The sequence below is a fragment of the Pimephales promelas genome, chromosome 25 (assembly GCF_988280905.1).
Source record: "Pimephales promelas chromosome 25, fPimPro1.hap1.1, whole genome shotgun sequence".
Taxonomy (NCBI): domain Eukaryota; kingdom Metazoa; phylum Chordata; class Actinopteri; order Cypriniformes; family Leuciscidae; genus Pimephales; species Pimephales promelas.
In genome coordinates, this window is record NC_142793.1 from 870,968 (window position 1) to 890,385 (window position 19,418).

Genomic DNA, 19,418 nt, shown 5'->3' on the forward strand with positions numbered 1-19,418 from the left:
GAGAGCCGTTTACTCTTTTTCTTATATTAATACAAGACAGAATAATAATATTACCCTTTCTTTACACTGCTCAGCCGCAAAGAAAGTAGTCCCTAGCTTAATGTTATTTTGATGTGTATGTGTATATCACATGTCATGACGTTAATCTGTTGCTCTCGATTCGTCGCACACACATATAGATACACATTAGCATAACATTCAGTCACTGCATGGAGTGTGTGTGGTCGAGCAGTGTGGGTTCTTTAAAGGGAAAGTTCACCCAGAAATTAAAATGACCCCCATTGACTCTACCCATGCGACTGATATAATGGCGTTGTTCCCTAAGCCCAAACTCCCTGATGATAGAAAAGATTCCCAGGCTCCTATGCTCTAGAGCAAGGGATGCCCGGGCTGTTAGAGCTCCCTCTCTTCTGGGACTGGCCTCAGCTCTATACGGCCCCGAAGGAGAAAATACCCCGCATTGCCTCAGGTACGTCAGGCATATCTCACCGGTATTTGAGAAGGCTCTTAGGGAGTATCCTACCGAAGGAGAGCTTCTACTCCCGTTTAATGATGCCAGATTGATTAGGGGAGATTAGCTCATACTCTGACTTGAGTGAAGGCCCTTATCCAGGACTCACTATAGTTTATGGCTAAAGCTTTACATGGAAGGGGGAATCTCCTCAACCACCACCAATGTGCAGCTCCACCTAGATGATGCGACGGCAGCCATATTGGGCCACAACGCCCACCACACACCAGCTTACTGGTGGAGAGGAGACAGTGATGAATCCAATTATATGGGAATGATTAGGTGGCCATGATGGCCAAAGGCCACTGGGCAAAATTGGCCAGGACACCGGGGTTACACCCCTACTCTTTCAAAGGACATCCTGGGATATTTAATTACCACAGAGAGTCAGGACCTCGGTTTAACGTCTCATCCGAAAAACAGTGCTCTTTGACAGTGTAGTGACCCCATTACTATACACACACAGACCACAGGGTGAGCGCCCCCTGCTGGCCACACAACACCTCTACCAGCAGCAACCTGGTTTTCTCAGAAGGTCTCCCATCCAGGTACTAACCAGGCTCAGCCCTGCTCAGCTTCAGTGGGCACCAGTCTTGATCAGTGTTGCAAACTGATGAGCGATATCAGCGAACCACCTATACTCATCAGTTTGTAACCCTGTACTTACTATAGCAATTACAGAACCCTCTCCATCACAACCCCATGATGAGGTGGTGATGGCACAGTGGATAAGACACATGTCATTGGTGTGAGAGACCCGAGTTTGAATCCACTGTGAGACACTAATGTGTCCCTGAGCAAGACACTTAACCCCTAGTTGCTCCAGAGGCGTGGATAAAAGAGTCATGTAACACTGATCATCCCAAAGGGGTGGGTGTGCATATATCATAAGCATATATCCCTTCTTCAAGACCCAACAACAATGAAACAGAGGGACTCTTGTGAATCGCCCATCGTAGGTCAGTTCCCCCTGCTCTACCCCAAGGGCTACTTGAGTAGCCTTCCAAAGGAGGCATGTACGGTGCTAAAAACCTCAGTTATACACCACAGTTGATATGAACCTCTACAAAATGAACAGTTGTTTTCTTATCCTCGGTTATGTCGCACAGTTAGTTTCGGCTGTTTTGATCATGCAGTCACACATTCTCCAGCAGAATACCCAGGCTTCTGCTGTTATCTCAAACAAATGGCAACAAAAGCAAAACACTGGCCCAGAATCACGACCTTACGGTCAAACACTGAAGCTTTTGAGAAATCCTAAAAATACACATGAGCAGAAATAGTTCGGAGTCGAGGACTGGGCCAAAACGCCTCCAGCTTCTCAATCTGATGGGCAGTCACACCGAGAGTCTTGACTAAAACTGTTAAAACATTTGATAAAAAACAAAACAAAAACTAATTCAAATAAAATGACAAACGCAAAAATTAAACTAAAATAATTATGATTATGCACTGAAAGATTCATAGCAACTTTATTTTTTTTTTCCGTTAATATATGTGAGAAGCGAATCAATAATTTGTAAATAAACAACACCATCAATTATTAATTTGATATACTGTTTATTTTAAGGTGTATTCATTACAGTGTTCATTTAAATTGAAGTACTGAGTAATATTAATTAACAACAAGAACTTACTACAGGTTTAGGGTTAGTTGCATGTAATTGTGCTTTACTCTAATTGCTATAGTAAGTACTTAATCTTACTTTCATCGTCATATCATGGCTTCATTTGAGAGCGTAGCATTTTATCTTGTTTTTCACCGATTTAATGCTGGTGTTGCTCTGGTTGTGCTTTCAGTTGTGTACTCATACTCACTGTCTTCATTTAAAATATGTGCTTGAAAACACACTGAATGAAATGCATCCTCACTGTTTTACAGATCGGTGTGACGTTTGCTATTGTGTTCGGGGTGATTTTATACCGGATCTCCACCAAAGCCGCTCTCGCCATGAGCTCGAACCCCATGACCCGCTCCAACGTCAGGCTGACGGTTAAAACCACCGCGGCCATCATCAACCTGGTGGTGATCCTCATCCTGGACGAAGTGTACGGGGCCGTGGCGCGCTGGCTCACTGTCCTCGGTCGGTCGCTTCGTCTAGCAGTGCTTAAAGGAGAACAAAATTAACCTTTGGTCTAATAAAATATTGGTACCTAGTCGACCGTTCTGAGAGATTTGTTTTCATGATAATCGAATGTAAAGAGTTTTATCTCTAAAAACTGTTTAGCGTATACGCTAGTATATGGGGGCATATAATCAGGGTTCTCAATTCTCACGCATTGGGCGTGAGACACACGCAATTCAACCAGTTCACACGCTCACACGCCACACCGGGTATTTCTCAGGCTGAAAAGGCAACGTCAAAAAAAGATGTCCTGCAAGCTTTATATATAATGTTGTATACGAGCCATAGGCACACAGTGAAGTTTCCTGCCGCCAGCACGTATCTCTCAGACAGACTGCGTTCATTACTAATCGTTAGGCAACACAGACGTGCGCCGCGAACACACCAAAGTTGACGGAACATTCTCGTCGTACTAGGTAACCAACAACAATCGCCGAACACACGTTGTGACGGAGAAGGGAAGAAAGCTCGTCTAACATTTTTAGAAAAAGGGTTCTATATACAGTATGTAGCATAGGGTTCGTTACTCAACTGCAAAGGACCTTTTATGCAATAAAATGATGATAATGACAAGAAAAAACCTTTTTGGTACAAAGGTTCTTTATAGGCTATTATTCATTCACATATTACATTATTCTGCAACATTTTGCAGTTGTAATTAAATTATTGTTCCCTTTCGAAGGGAACTCAACAATACGTCGAATGACGCTATGGGGAACGCCTCAGGCGTGACAGGTGTCTGAAATCAAATATCAACTCACAGTAATCAGGTTGACCGGCGACAGCCCGTGCATCATCAGCTTGAATGATGAGCGCGTCAATCTGGATGTATAAGAAGGGCGCCTTGAAACCGTGACAACATCTTTTCGTCTTCAGGGACTGTTTGTCTGTGTGATAGTATCAACGATTAAACGCGCAGAGACGTGGAGAAACACTTTGCGCGAGTGTGCCGACTTGTGTCCAGATATTTGAGAGCGGGAAGCTCTCGAGGGAGTTTTTTGCGCGAACTGAGAGTTTTTCCTTTCAGAACTCTCTGCTCTCGTCTGACCCACTTCTCGAGGGAAGTGGGCGCGGCATCTGAACCCCGCGGTTCCGGTTCCCGCTTGGGCTGAGGCTCAGTGGCGGTTGAGCTCGTGGAGCTTTCAGATGGAGCTGGCAGATTATCGGGAGAGGGGCGTTAACCTCGCGGATGATCTACCAGCTGACGAGGGTGAGTTACAGATTAATGTTGAACATCTAAGAAGAGAGAAAATGAGCGCTCTCTCTCTTTGGTGAATCTGTAACTGTTCTCTTTGGGCAGGGCAGGAGTTGGCTGTAATATATATATATATATATATATACATAGAAAAGGATGTCAGTTTGGTTGAGACCGAATCATTTCAGCCCTCCTGCCCAGTGTACGCTGAGCTGGTTGACATTATGGGGCGCGCCTCAGACAGATTGCTGTTGCAGTGGAGGCGCGTCTGGGAGGAACCCGCTCATGGTATTTTGGATGGCTGGTTCCTCCCCACCCATAAGCCACCAGCCCGGATGAGCCTTCCATTCGTTTCCGATCTCCACGCTGGGATCGAGAGGGTATGGAAGAATCCGTTCTCCTCACGTCTCTATCTGCATCAGCGGGCTAGTTTCGCTGCTGTGGAGGGAGCCGTGGAGAACGGATAAGTGTCGAGGCCGCCAGTGGACGAGACGTTGGCTAACTATCTCGTCTCTGGTTGGTCCTCTTCACTAAGAGCTCTGACACTGTCATCCAAGCTGCTCAAGACATCTTCATGCTTGAATGACAGAGCGTACACGGCAGCAGGTCAGGCAGGTGCGGTTCTGCACGCCCTTGTGGTCCTCAGGCCTACCAGACCGATCTGTTGCGGGACTCCGGGCCACCAAGCAAGCTGCTGTTCTGTCGGTGCTATGGTGGCCACGGAGAGACATCTGTGGGAGCTCCCACATACTGTGGTTGCCAGGTTACAGGCCTCACCAGGCCTTCCTGGTTATGAGCTCCCACTGATTGTGGTCACCGGGTTACAGGCCTCACCAGGCCTTCCTGGTTATGAGCTCCCACATGCTGTGGTCGCTGGGTTACAGGCTTCACCAGGCCTTCCTGGTTATGAGCTCCCACATACTGTGGTTGCCAGGTTAAAGGCCTCACCAGGCCTTCCTGGTTATGAGCTCCCACACATTGTGGTCACCAGGTTACAGGCCTCACCAGGCCTTCCTGGTTATGAGCTCCCACATACTGTGGTCGCCAGGTTACAGGCCTCACCAGGCCTTCCTGGTTATGAGCTCCCACATACTGTGGTCGCCAGGTTACAGGCCTCACCAGGCCTTCCTGGTTATGAGCTCCCACATACTGTGGTCACCAGGATACGAGCTCTCACGTACTGTGGTCGCCAGGTTAAAGGCCTCACCAGGCCTTCCTGGTTATGAGCTCCCACACATTGTGGTCGCCAGGTTACAGGCCTCACCAGGCCTTCCTGGTTATGAGCTCCCACACATTGTGGTTGCTAGGTTACAGGCCTCAAAGGGGCCTTCCTGGTTATGAGTTCCCACTTTCTGTGGTGGTCAGGTTATAGGCCTCACCAGGCCTTCCTGGTGAGGAGCTCCCACACATTGTGGTTGCTAGGTTACAGGCCTCAAAGGGGCCTTCCTGGTTATGAGTTCCCATATACTGTGGTAGTCAGTTTACAGGCCTCACCCAGCCTTCCTGAATGTGGGCTCCCACATGATGCGGTAGCCAGACTACAGCCTCACCACCTTCCCTGAGCACTTTGCTCCCACTCTGTGGTCACCAGGCTTCAGGCTTCATTGGCCTTCCTGGTTGTGAGTTGTCACATGTCAGGTTGCAGGCTTCACCAGGCCTTCCTGAATGTGAAACCCCCACTTTTCGTGGTCGCTAAGTTGTAGTGGTGAGTCTTCACATGTCAGGCTGCAGGCCTCAGCGGCCTTCCTGAATGTGAGCTCCCCATGCATTGGGACTATCGGGTGTTAGGCCTTGTCAGGCCTTCCTGATTATGGGTTCCCACTTGTTGTGGCTGCCAGGTTACAGGCCTCAAGTTCGGCCTTTCTGAACTCAGAGTGAAGTACACTAACCCCTACTTCACCTATTATTGTGGTAAATCACATGACGGGATGTCTTGTGTACTTTCTAAAATCCATTTTGTATGGTAAGGGTCACGCGTGGTATGCTTCGGTCCCTTCTTATGTGGCTCAGACCCCGGTCTTCCCTTGGGTCCCACTTTAAGTGGCGTCCTGTCACTGGCTACAGGGACGCCCTTCTCTGGCTAACTTCTGGAAGAAGTAGCTTCCACTTGGTGGAGTAAGCTCCCACAGGTTGTGGTCACCAGGCTGGGTCTCACTGACCTTCCTGAGTACGAGCTCCCACCCAATGTGGTCGCCAGGTTACAGGCCTTACCAGGCCTTCCTGGTCATGAGCTCCCACACACTGTGGTCGCCAGGTTACAGGCCTCAACAGGCCTTCCTGGTTATGAGCTCCCACATATTGTGGTTGCTGGGTTACAGGCCTCACCAGGCCTTCCTGAATTCAGAGTGAAGTACACAAACCCATACTTCACCTATTATTGTGGTAAGTCACCCGACGAGATGTCCTGTGCACTTTTTAAAATCCATTTCTTATGGTGAGGGTCACGCGCAGTATGCTTCGGTCCCTTCTTATGTGGCTCAGACCCCGGTCTTTCCCACTTTAAGAGTTCTTAAGAGCTAACTTCTGGAAGTAGCTCCCACTTGGTGTGGTTTTTCAGGTACACCAGGCTGGGTCTCACTGACCTTCCTGAGTACGAGCTCCCACCGGATGTGGTCGCCAGGTTACAGGCCTCACTAGGCCTTCCTGGTTATGAGCTCCCACATACTGTGGTCGCCAGGTTACGAGCTCCCGCATACTGTGGTCGCCAGGTTACAGGCCTTACCAGGCCTTCCTGGCCATGAGCTCCCACACACTGTGGACGCCAGGTTACAGGCCTCAACAGGCCTTCCTGAATTCAGAGTGAAGTACACAAACCCATACTTCACCTATTATTGTGGTAAGTCACCTGACGAGATGTCTTGTGCAGTTTTTAAAATCCATTTCATATGGTGAGGGTCACGCGCGGTATGCTTCGGTCCCTTCTTATGTGGTTCAGACTCCGGTTCTTCACTTTGGGTCCCACTGTAGATGTGTCTTTGTCGCAATACATTACGACAGGCACTTCCCTTGTTCAAGCTATCTCCCACAACTGTGGTTTTAGGTCTGATTAGACCTTTTTCGAGGTAGCCCAACATTGTGGGTCTGTCAGGTTTCTAGCCTCTGGCTTTCCTGAAGGATGAGCTTCCACATGCTGTGGTCGTTGGGTTTCAGGCCGCACAACGTACGGCCTTCCTGACATGAGCCCTCATGTATCGGAGCTCCCCACACATGGGGTCATCAGGTCTTAGGTCTCTTTGACCTTCCTGATTTTTGATCCCTCTCTTACTTCCTCAGTGCTCAAAAGCGAGCACTGGGTGGAAACTCGTGGATTGAGTGTACGATTCCCATTGGTTCGAGGTTGAGTCACACTCTCCGGAGGATCCCGTCTCTGTGATCCGAAACTCGATGGTTTCCGCCAGCTTCGCGGGCCTTCAGTTTTTGGATGCCTTTTCTATGCAATTTCCAGAGGCTCTGTCTTGGACGGACAGGCTATGGCCAGACTGTGTGTCTTAGTACAGATCACCAGGCCAGCCTGGGGGCATTTCAGGAGGAGTGTTCTCCTGAATAGTGACTGGCTGGGGGTCTCTTTGGCCCCCTAGCCACACTCCCTAGAAGGGACCCCTTCTATTTTGAAGTTGTGGTCCTAAAGCCTTTGAGCTGGCCCTGATTTACTCACGTTATTACGTTCTGGTTTTTCTTGGTTCATTAGCTTGGGCTATGACCGGTAGGGAGTGCTGTCACTGACAGCCCGATGTAACATAGGGTGAGTGGTTTCAGTGTTTCTTGGAATTACTGGTTCTGACAGTTGTCACTGCCTTTCGGCATGCACTCCCCTCAGCATGGCGGAGTGGGTATTTCGTTCCCCATAGCGTCATTCGACGTATTGTTGAGTTCCCTTCGAAAGGGAACGTCTCAGGTTACAACTGTAACCTATGTTCCCTGAGAACAGGGAACGAGACAATACGTCTCGTTGCCATGCCTCGGGGCCTGCCTGCAACAGTCCCTTCAGACGATAGGATGTTGTCACGGTTTCAAGGCGCCCTTCTTATACATCCAGATTGACGCGCTCATCATTCAAGCTGATGATGCACGGGCTGTCGCCGGTCAACCTGATTACTGTGAGTTGATATTTGATTTCAGACACCTGTCACGCCTGAGGCGTTCCCCATAGCGTCATTCGACGTATTGTCTCGTTCCCTGTTCTCAGGGAACATAGGTTACAGTTGTAACCTGAGACGTTTATTAAACTGTTTTAGTAACTTAATATCCCATTTTTATGCTGATTTTTGAAGGATAAAAACTGAAATGGCACTCTTCGTGTGATATTGATTAATCACATTTTTTTCTTGAATTTTGTGATCATTCATGCATTGCATTTTAGGGGTTCCAAATAGCCTACGTAGTGCTTTAGAACCTTTTAAGGTTCTATATAGAACCTTTTCTTCTAAGAGTGTAGAACATTTAATATGTAGCCCATCGTATACATTATTATTGATGCAGTCAAAAACTCTACAACTACTTTGCAACCAGGCCAGAAGCTTTGGCTCAGTTTGGCTTACATTACCTGAATAGCCTATATAAGGAAAATGTTTGTGGGTAGGTATGGGAAGGAATGAAGATGTATTTCTTCATTTTATTTTAAATTATATATTATACTGTATTAATAGTTCTAGTTACATTAAGGCTACATGTATTAAAGCAGAGTGCTCTGGGTAATATATTAAACATACATTAATTATTGCCATTGCATTTGTATTTTTCAAAGATGTCAGGGAAAAAGCAAAAAGATATTTGTGTACACACACACACACTTTAATATTCTAATATGCCCATTTGTTCACAATGTCCCACCACACAATAAATCATTATACCATTGCGACCAGACACATTCAAAATGCAAAAAGATTTGTTTTTCCAAACTGTTTGGAGCAATTTGTTATATTTTTGTAATTTTTAAAATATTTTTATTAATATAACATTAAAGAGTAGGCTATTTTTGATGTGATGAATTGCTCTGTCATTTATGAGATTTACCAATTTTTATAATGTCAATTTGTGCTGGTTAATTATGAACAATGGGTAAAATTGGGGGGCGGTGATGGGGGGGGTGGGGCTTCATTTAGGCTCCTCCCCTAACTGCATGTGATCTCACTCCAAGCTTTTGATAAAACTTGAGAACCCTGATATAATAAGTAAAGAGAAATCGCTAGTTAATACCACTAACAAGGCTCAAAATAGCCCCACACTAACACAGTAACATAATGAGGGTCCCTACATGCAAAACTAAGCATTGAGAACTGTGTAAGTGTACAGAGAGTTTAATAAGAAGATATTTTATAAAGACAGTGCACTTCGTGTATACAGGCAGCGCAATCTTTGGAAAACAGTCTCTACTAGTCGAACCGCGAACGCCATTCAGCTCACTTGGCACGGCGTTCGTGGTTCGATGAACGTTTTGCATGTAGGGACCCTCATTATGTGTGGGGCTATTTTGAGCCTTGTTAGTGGTATTAACTAGCGATTTCTCTTTACTTATTATATGCCCCCATATACTAGCATTATAATCTAAACATCTTTACATTCAATTATCATGAAAACAAATCTCAGAGAATGGTCGACTAGGTACCGATGTTTTATTAGACCAAAGGTTCATTTTGCGCCAGAGTTCAGAACATAAAACACAAGGGTTACTTCAATCATGTGTCTTGTGTTGGTCTTCTCAGAGGTTCCTAAAACAGACAAGAGCTTTGAAGAAAGGTTGATCTTCAAAACCTTCATCCTGAAGTTTGTGAATGCGTTCACTCCCATCATATACATCGCATTTTTCAGAGGCAGGTGGGTATTCATATTTTTTTTTTGTTAATTTCAACTTTTTATCTCATACGTGTAGATACTGTAGAACTTGGAATTGTGGGAAAAATGGCAGAATTTTGAGATACAAAGTCAAAATTGAAAGATATTTAATCATAATTGTGATATATAATCTTGTAATTGCGAGAAAAACGTCAGTCTTGTGAGAAATCAGTTTTTTTAATCTGTTGCGGAGACAAGCCTCCATAATTTCCAGAGAAGTTTTATCTCACTTGTCTTTCTGCATGTGCGTTTGTCTGTTGATTTACGGCTTGTTGAAGACGTGTGCCGCATGTGAGTGTGTTGACGCTGATAGCTGTGTTTCCGCACAGGCTCGGTGGGCGTCCAGGCAGTTATCTCTACGTGTTCGAGTCCTATCGCATGGAGGAGGTATGAGTCATGAACACACACACACGCGCTGTGGTTGAGTGCGGCGGGTGACTGACGGCTGTTTTGATGTGTTTGATCAGTGCGCTCACGGCGGATGCCTCATGGAGCTCTGCATTCAGCTCAGCATCACAATGCTCGGGAAACAGCTCATCCAGAACAACCTGTTTGAGATCGGCGTCCCGTGAGTACAACGAGCACACACTGCTTTATGGACATGCTGAACAGTTTGCATTGCCATGGTTTGGGTTGTATGTGCTTTATTGCAGTAAACTGAAGAAGCTGATCAGATACATTAAATCCAAGAGACGCTCTTTCCAGGAAGAGGAATATGAGAAGAAGCTACAGCGCTATGAGACGGATCATTTCCTGGAGCCCTTCGCTGGCCTCACGCCCGAGTACATGGAGATGAGTGAGTGTCTTACACGCTCACAAGACAAACTCGTCATCGCAGCTCTTTTTTCGTGTGTATTTCATAGGAACAGAATGGTGCTGTTCTTTTCTCAATTCCCATTAAGAGCTAATACTGGTCAAGCTAAGACCAGAAAACTGGCTCGTGAGCTGTAATAAAGCTTCGGCTGTATAGCAGTATGAAGACGGCTTGTTTCTTATATTACTGCAGTAATTATTACTGTTCCATTCCTGCAGTAATCCAGTTTGGCTTTGTGACTCTGTTTGTGGCATCTTTCCCGCTGGCGCCTCTATTTGCCCTCCTCAACAACATCATTGAAATACGTCTGGATGCCAAGAAGTTTGTGGCAGAACTCAGAAGACCAGATGCAGCCAGAAGCAAAGACATCGGTCTGTACACGTACACTTCTCACAATCATTCGATAAATCTTATATTATCAGTTTAAGCTCTGTGATAAGCATCCATGGCATCTCTGTCCACTTTCTTAAAACATTTGAACTTGTCCTCCAGTTTGAGAAAAATAATGTAATATAATTATAGACTGTATTATTGAGCAGGAATATTCCTGCAGATGTTCCTTTACATAATCTCAATATATAAGAGGTTCACCTCAAAGTCCTGATGCACTGATGTACAACACATGATGTCTTTACAGGAATCTGGTATAATATCCTCAGAGGAGTCGCGAAAGTGGCAGTTATTGTCAATGTAAGTCTGTTTGTGTTATTTGGTCCTTCTAATGCTAGCGAATCACATTTACCTGTGAACGCCCAAACTTGAATTACTTCTATTGTCCTGGCACTAGTCAAAGTTGCATGTCAACTTGAAAATTTCTCAGTCAATAAGACTGTTACGGGGTTCGTTTTTATGGGAAGGAGGAGGCGGGAACCGGTGAATATTCAAGACTTTAATAATAAAATAAACAAATACAAAATGAAAGTAAAGCTAGCAGCGCCTCACGGACGACTGCTGGCCACAGAAACCAAACACAACATAAGTTCAGGCCTGTTCCTCTCTCTCTCTTCACTGCCTCCGTGAGAGATGCGCGACCGTTGCGTCTCACAGGAGTCGCTCATTACCACTCACGCCACTCGTCCTGCTCGCCACAAAGACCTTCGGATGACAACTGTTCCTCATGGAGACGTCTGTAAAATATAAGTCTGGATGCACCTGTGTTTCTGTGTTCTGTGTCCCATGAACCTGGGAACACGCTGCTCACATATACTAAATGACTGTTATTGCTTATTTTAACAATAGTAAAATAATATCCTCTGTATTATTTGTTTTTATTTAAATACCCTGTTTAAAAATAGGAAAGTTGACATGCTACCGTCTAAATGGTTTTCTGTATAGCATTTTATCTCTCAAAACGATGGATGTCCTTTAAAAAAACATGGAAAGTTGTAGAAATAGTTTGAAAAGTTTGTGCGCTTTTGTTCTTTTTGTTCTTAACAGCTCCCGCTCACTGTAGTGGATCAGTGGCATAATATTATTCTTTTAAATGGTTTCCAGCATTTCAGTAATACGTCTTTGAAATGTGTGCACATTATCACCACGAAGAGCAACAGTTATTGCACGATGCTCTGCAGTGGACAGAAAGATGTACAAAATGATTCAGGATTGATCCTCTCTTATAATCTCAGAGATGTGGATTTGGACGGCAGTTAAATCTCCTGACGATCTTGGGGTTCGACTGTAATTCCACCAGGAATTTTTACTAGAAAAAAACACTAACATTCTAGTTTCGGAAAGCAATAAAATCACTGACTGACCCCTGTAAATGTTGAAATCACGTTATGTCCCCATGTGAAACAAGTGCAATCCAAATAGGGCAACAGTATTCACAGACTAAAGAACCCTTTACAGCAGTGGTCTCAAACTCCGCTTCTGGAGACTCAACTCATCTGTCTGGAAGTTCCCTTTCGAGGAAACCCACGCTGCGTCACTGTACAAGAGCGTCTCTTCTGCGATTGCGTCCTGAGGTATGGTGGGATATCTCAGATGGGGGGACCATCGTAACCAGGAAGCTATAAAGAGTGCCGGGACCAAACAATATTAGCTGCTATGTCCCAATTTGCCTACTAAAAGTATACTGTTTTTGAAAAGAAAAGGTAAATACTGAGTGTGGAGCAGAAGAGTATGCAAGCTTCGGGGCATACTACTTGGTCATAAGTGAGTCTAAAGGACGCTCTGACGCTTGGTTACGTGCAAACTGTCACTGTTTAAACTGCCCTGTCAATCATCTTGCCACAGTTAAAATCATCCACATTCAATAAAAATGAATTTCATACCATTTTGGAGAGAAATGTAGTCGCACGTTGACCTGCCAGCAGATTAAATGGTTTATTCCTCTCTGCCCTCGCTAAAAAAGCTGTAAGTTGCAAGTAGTCTCGTTCTCAGACCTGAAGAAATGTTCCTCCTCGACGGATTCTGATCAGAAGGGGCTTCTTGTTTCAGGTGGGGGTTTAATCCTTCAACCCCTCCAGAGCTGGAAGCTGTGTGATTGGCCTCTAAGGGGCACAGCGCATAGACTCAGGTCACTCAACTGATTCTTCACTCCAGAGCTCCCTCCATGAGGAAACTTAATTCGCTGTAGTGGAGAGTGTTCGCTTCATGGTGCAAGAATCATCAGCTGGATGATTGGTGCCCAGATCCTGCAGGAACGGTTCGCCGCTGGTCTCAGGGTTCAGGGTTCCCCAAACTCGGTCTTGGAGGGCCACTGTCCCTGCAGAGTTTGATCAAACACACCTGAGCGAGCTAATCAAGGTCTTCAGAATCACTAGAAACTCACAGGTAGGTGTGTTTGATCAGGGTTGGAGCTAAACTCTGCAGGGACAGTGGCCCTCCAGGACTGAGTTTAGGGAACCCTGGTCTACATGGAGGCCATAGCTGCTTGGATGATGGGTCATTGGGGAGGAATCCGCTGGTGAAACGCTTCCTCTGTGGTGTCTTGAGTCTGCGCGAGGGCACCGGCCTGAGATCTGGCCGTTGTATTGAAAAGTCCCTTTTTGGCTTCCTTTTAACCCATGAAGATGGCTCCAGTCAAGTTTCTGACTCTAAAAATTGTGTTTGTCTTAGCCATTACTTCTATGAAAAGATTAGGAGACCTCCAGGCCCTTCCAGTTACTTCGTCATGCCTAGAGTTTGCATCAGGAATGGTGAAGGCATTCTTACACCCGAGACTGGGCTATGGGCCCAAGGTACCAACTATTGTGCAACTTCCTATAGTTCTGCAGGTTTCTGCCTCCCCCTTTTCAAGTTCAAACCAGGAGAAGCTGCATTTAGTGTGTCCAGTTAGAGAAATTGACACTAATGTCCACAGAGCTGCCTTGTTGAGAAAGTCAGGCAAGTGATTTGTCTTCTTTGGTTCGCCCATGAAAGAGATCCCTTGACCAAGCAGATGCTGAGCGAGTGGATAGTCGAGTCTATTTCACTTGCTAACGAGGCTTCTGGACAACCTTCACTATGGCTGTTAGAGCTCATTCAACAAGGATTGTTGAAGTTTCTAAAGCCTAATTGTCAGGAGTATCCCTTCAAGATGTGTGTGATGTGACGGGCTGATCCTCTCCACTCACATTTGAAAGGTTTTGTGATGTGGACTTGGGCTCTGCACCAGGTTCTCAGCTGCTAATGTCATAGCTGTGCTTGTGATTCACACCAGACTGGCACGTGTCAGTACAATGTAGTGGTCCCTGAGAAGGCACTAAGACACTTGTAAGGAAAGGGAAGCAAAATTTCTGTCAGTATTGAATTGAGTTCTCTTTCGTGATGCAGCACTGGCATAATCGGGCAAGTGATAGTTGGATCAACTGTCCTGAGTGACATTTACGCTGGCCAAGGCAATCGGCAGTCCTTCTCACCGAGACCTGGATAAAGCTATACTCTGCAGGACACTGGCCCTCCAGGAACTGAGTTTGAGACCACTGCAGTTTACAGTTTGGATTCCCACTTAGATGACCACTGATTTTAACCATATTATATTGAATTAACTATAAAGTTATAGTCTATACTGAGTTAATGCCATTGAAAACTAAAATTGTAGCACTAGGATCCAGATATATACCTTGACAAACACAATTGTACTGTAAGTAATGTTTGTGCAACCAATTTCTTTTTCCATATTTCACTTTAAAGGGTTAGTTCACCCTAAAATGAAAATGATGTCATTAATGATTCTCCCTCATGTCGTCCCAAGCCCGTCAGACCTCCGTTCATCTCCAGAACACAGTTTAAGATATTTTAGATTTAGTTCGAGAGCTTTCTGTCCCTCTGTTGAACGTGTGTACGGTATACTGTCCTTGTCCAGAAAGGAAATAAAGACATCATCAAAGTAGTCCATGTGACATTAGTGGGTTAGTCACAATGTTTTGAAGCATTGACAATACATTTTGGTCCGAAAATAACAAAAACTACACCTTTATTCAGCATTATATTGTCTTCCGGTTCTGTTGTGGATCCGCCTTCAGTGACGCTGCTGACGTAAGACGCGGCTGACGTGTGCCTCGTGCGTCCGTGTATTCGGGTTCAAATAAATATGGCTGGGCAAAAAATGCAAGTGTTCCTGTGTGTTGAAATCCTTAGACATGTTTGTGAAGATTGTTTTGTACAGCATGCGTCTACCTCAGACTGTAACCGAAGCTCAGCCGCGCCAGACACACGTCAGCCGCATCTTACGTCAGCAGCGGCACTGAACGCGGATCCACAACAGAACAGTTTCTGTTATTTTTGGACTAAAATGTATTTTTGATGCTTCAAAACATTGTAACTAACCCACTGATGTCACATGGACTACTTTGATGATGTCTTTATTTCCTTTCTGGACAAGGACAGTATACCGTACAGACATGTTCAATGGAGGGACAGAAATCTCTCGGACTAAATCTGTCTGAACGGAGGTCTGATAGGCTTGGGATGACATGAGGGAGAGTCATTAATGACTAGCCTGACTTCGTCATACTCATTTTCTAATAAGAATATGAGTCTGATATCGCTCCTTTGGGCTTTGATTATGAGGCGTGTCTTAACCGAACCAGGAAAAAAAAACCTCTGCACTCAATTGGATAGTCGGTAAACCTACAACCAATCAGAGCAACGCAGTAAGTCAACTCCTTTGCATAGTGCAGTTTTCAACAACAGAACTTACTTATTTTAGAAGTTAAATAACGAGTGTTGCTTCTTTTACTTACTCCTCCATGAGTGCGACCAAAGGAGAAACCACAACGACCACAGGCTTTTCATTACGTCCCATCTTCTTAACGACCGTCAGAGCCAGCTGATAAGTTACACTTTTGCCGAATCATGTTGGAAGGACGCCAAAAATATCTTTCCAATCGACAAATGCCTTGATTGCAGTTCTCTGTTGGTCTATTAAAATGAATGCGCTGTCGATTTATTTTACAACAGACACGACAGCGGAATCTATACATCTCAATTCTCCAGCTGCAGTCATCTTTGACGAGCACTCTTTGATAACGTGATGATTACGTCCTTGCAGATCATCTGTCCATCATCGTACAGTATAAAGCCCGCCCTGGCAATTTGATTGGCCCGTTCATTTCTTGCCTGATCATAATTACTCCTCAATGGATCGAGCTGGCATCCAGGCGAATTAATGACATCATTTTTGGGTGAACTCACCCATTAACTTATTAACTAACTAAAACTAGAAAGTGGAGGCAGAACAGTATAAAGTAGAGTTACTACACAAATACTCTAAAAGTCACATTACAACAGTTTATGTTTGCACTGTTCCTGTCTTGGGCAAGCTTCACTTAAAGTCAAAAATGACCACGAGTCACGTTAAGGATGTAAAACTGTAGAAGTAGTAAAACTCTAAAAGATAAAGATTCTACACACTCATCATGATTCATTAGTTCATACATAGTATTTTTCTATTTTTCTTTTTTACTTTTTCTGCTTCCATTAATACAACACCTTTGTACTATAAATGTCGAAATCTTCTTATAAACTGCCATCTTTCCTGCAGGCATTTGTGATCTCCATCACGTCAGACTTCATTCCCAGGCTGGTCTATCAGTACATGTACAGCCCAGACGGCTCGATGCACGGCTTTGTCAACCACACGTTGTCTTACTTTAATGTCAGTCACTTCCAGAACGGCACCGCCCCATTGGAGCCGTTCCACCTGGGCTTCCGTGTGGAGATCTGCAGGTATGAAGTGCAACCAGAGCAGCTCCATTACCACTCTACACACACGTTTAATGACATTCTCCTCCAGGTATAAAGACTACAGAGAGCCTCCGTGGTCCCAGACGCCGTATGAGATCTCCAAGGAGTTCTGGGCTGTGTTGGCCGCCAGATTAGCGTTTGTCATCGTCTTTCAGGTGAGTGTCTAATATCTAAAGGCTCATCTGTGCGAGGCTCACAGTGTAAGGGCAGTGCTACCTTAAATCAATGCAATCAGTCGCTCGGAAATCAAGTGCGTACAGAACACCAGTTAAAATCATGCTAAGCTCTGGTGATTTATTTGTGCAGAACGTGGTGATGTTGATGAGCGATGTTGTGGACTGGATAATCCCAGATATTCCCAAAGACATCAGTTTACAGATCCATAAGGAGAAGATCCTCATGATGGATCTGTTCATGAAGGAGGAGCAGGGAAAGACACGGACCGAGGACAGCGTGACGAGCGAGGAGATGCGTCACGGTCCTCTAACGCGCTCGCGCTCCATATCGCACACACCCTGCCCGACCTACTGACGTCAGCAGCCTCAGAGTTCCTGTCCTTACATTCCCCTGACGAAGACGTGCCGCTAGGTCTAAAGTAAAGCCTCTCGCCAGTGCACACTGCCTTTGCCTTCATATTGTACAGTTCTTCACACTGATGAATGTGCTCAATGCTTATTTTTTATCACTTTCATTTCCCTTAGTTGTTCTCTTTCAAAAGATGTGCTACAGCCACCAAGAACTTTACAAATGACGAAATCCAGCTAACAAAATATGTCCTAAGAACGTTTTGCTAACGTTCCCATTAGGCTATGAAAACGTTATTTGGTATGTTCTCTCAACACTCTAAACGTACAGTTTTTTTATGTTTCTAAAACGTTTTTCTTGGTTACGTGAATGTTAAGGAAATACTCCATCGTATCATTCTGCAAACATTATGGCGACGTTACTTTTGAAAGTTCTCAAGAAACATTTCAAAAACGTTAGACTAATGTCCATCTAAAACGTTTTTGTGCGAATGCTTTAAGAACGTTATTAAAGACCAGATAACTTTGAATGAACGTTCTATTAACGTTACTGAAAGAACGCTTGTTCATAACTTTGAAAGAAGTTGCCCCGACATAAGACAAAGTTCTGAGAACGTTCCCTGTTGGCTAGGAAAGCGCCTGAAACATATTCTACGCAAGTATGAGAACAAAAACATTTCTGGATACGTGAGTTTGAGTTCATGCTCATTCATAATGCAGCCGGTTCTCAGCGTCAAGCAGTTTACCTGCCTGTAATGTTGGAGTAGCCTAACCTATTATAACTCGATCACCCCTTTGAGTACCATAGGCTTTTATTGCCATAGATTGATAGCAAGATAAAATGTTACAGTGTGTACGGTACGAAACCAAACCCTTGCAATGCGTTGGTCAAGCATTCACGTTTACATACCCGAGTATGTTTCTAGCCTATGAGTAATCTATACAAACTATCACATTAAAACAAATTGAACTGTGTTTATACAATGATAAAATGCTCTTAGGGATTAAAATCCTGAACTGAATTACTTTACTATTTTGACCATAAAAAGGGCTGCTAGATGTTTTTATTGAAACGTAATATTTAATATGGTTTATTTCAACCCTTAAGGTTCTGGTTGTTTTGTTTGCAGTTTTATGTGACTGAAAATATCTCCCATCCTTAGTTTATAACAAAGCCTAAATATGGGAGAAATGGAAAGGATCTTTAGACAAGGACCTATAGGAACTTGATTCATTTAATGAACATTTTAATTAATAGAACAGAGGCCACGATGCAATTAGATCCTAGTCTGATCCTTATAAGTTTAAATTAAAATTATTTATATTAGTTTTTAGAATTTTGAAACGTTCAAGCTTCTTTTAAGTGGACGGCCTTTGGTGAATCTTCTGTATGTGAGCCTTTAATTCTTTTAATCTAATGTACCTGACATTTCATGTTTTCACATTCATTGTACGATGGTATTTTACCGTTAAGTCTTTTGTACATTTGACGCTTTTCATATTTAATGGTGCTTGATAGGATATTCATTATCTGTGCATTGAGCAAGCATTAACTTTGCGGAACATTAGTCACATTTTGTTCATAGAGTGTAACAGACTTGAAAACCACAAATTCCATGATAAGTCCAGTAATGTTTAGCTTTTATACAGAATCATTAAAAAACCAACAAAAAACACAAAGACTGTTAGATTTCTAAAGCATCTGTATACTGTCCTGAGATTTATGGGGTTGATCGAAAGTTACTTTTTGCACCATATGGATTGTAAAAGCAAACTCAGCTTAGCCTCACAAAGAACCATGTAAAGACACAAACAAACTCTCAAACTCCAAAGATAAACCATTTCTGTGCTGTTATATTTTTATGGTCTTAAATATCAAGCAGAACAATCATATTGTTGTTTTTTTTTTAAAGTATGATGTTTACTATTTACTGCCTTACATGTCTACTAAATGAATGCATATGCTATCTTCAGTTTTCTTGCCTTGAACCAGAAACACAATGTTCTATAGTGATTTGTGTTGCTGTGTACTGTAATGTAACACTAAACAGAAATAAAGTCTACTTCAGTTGTCAATGTTGTATTGCTGACGTTTGCACCATTCAGGATAGTTTAGTAGTTTTTGGTAATTTAGTTGTAATTATATCGTTTAAGTAATTTAGTATACTGTTGGTGGAAGTATTTTGGATTGTAATATCAGAATTCTGGACAGCTGCAATTTTCTTTAAATATTCTCTAAGACTGA

The 19,418-nt window shown here is 43.9% G+C and overlaps 1 protein-coding gene across 2 annotated transcripts in view; it reads left to right on the forward strand.

Moving 5' to 3' along the window:
- Positions 1 to 19,254, forward strand: part of ano1b (anoctamin 1, calcium activated chloride channel b) — a 49,121-nt gene extending 29,867 nt beyond the window's left edge. For both annotated transcript variants that reach the window (XM_089127970.1, XM_089127971.1), the window contains 10 exons: positions 2,394 to 2,595; positions 9,535 to 9,646; positions 9,994 to 10,051; positions 10,132 to 10,232; positions 10,318 to 10,460; positions 10,697 to 10,849; positions 11,116 to 11,168; positions 16,447 to 16,631; positions 16,699 to 16,804; positions 16,956 to 19,254. In XM_089127970.1, the coding sequence (XP_088984096.1) occupies positions 2,394 to 2,595; positions 9,535 to 9,646; positions 9,994 to 10,051; positions 10,132 to 10,232; positions 10,318 to 10,460; positions 10,697 to 10,849; positions 11,116 to 11,168; positions 16,447 to 16,631; positions 16,699 to 16,804; positions 16,956 to 17,180 (1,338 nt within the window). In that variant the 3' untranslated portion in view covers positions 17,181 to 19,254. The remainder of the gene's footprint in view (positions 1 to 2,393; positions 2,596 to 9,534; positions 9,647 to 9,993; positions 10,052 to 10,131; positions 10,233 to 10,317; positions 10,461 to 10,696; positions 10,850 to 11,115; positions 11,169 to 16,446; positions 16,632 to 16,698; positions 16,805 to 16,955) is intronic.
- The last annotated feature ends 164 nt before the right edge of the window (positions 19,255 to 19,418 follow it).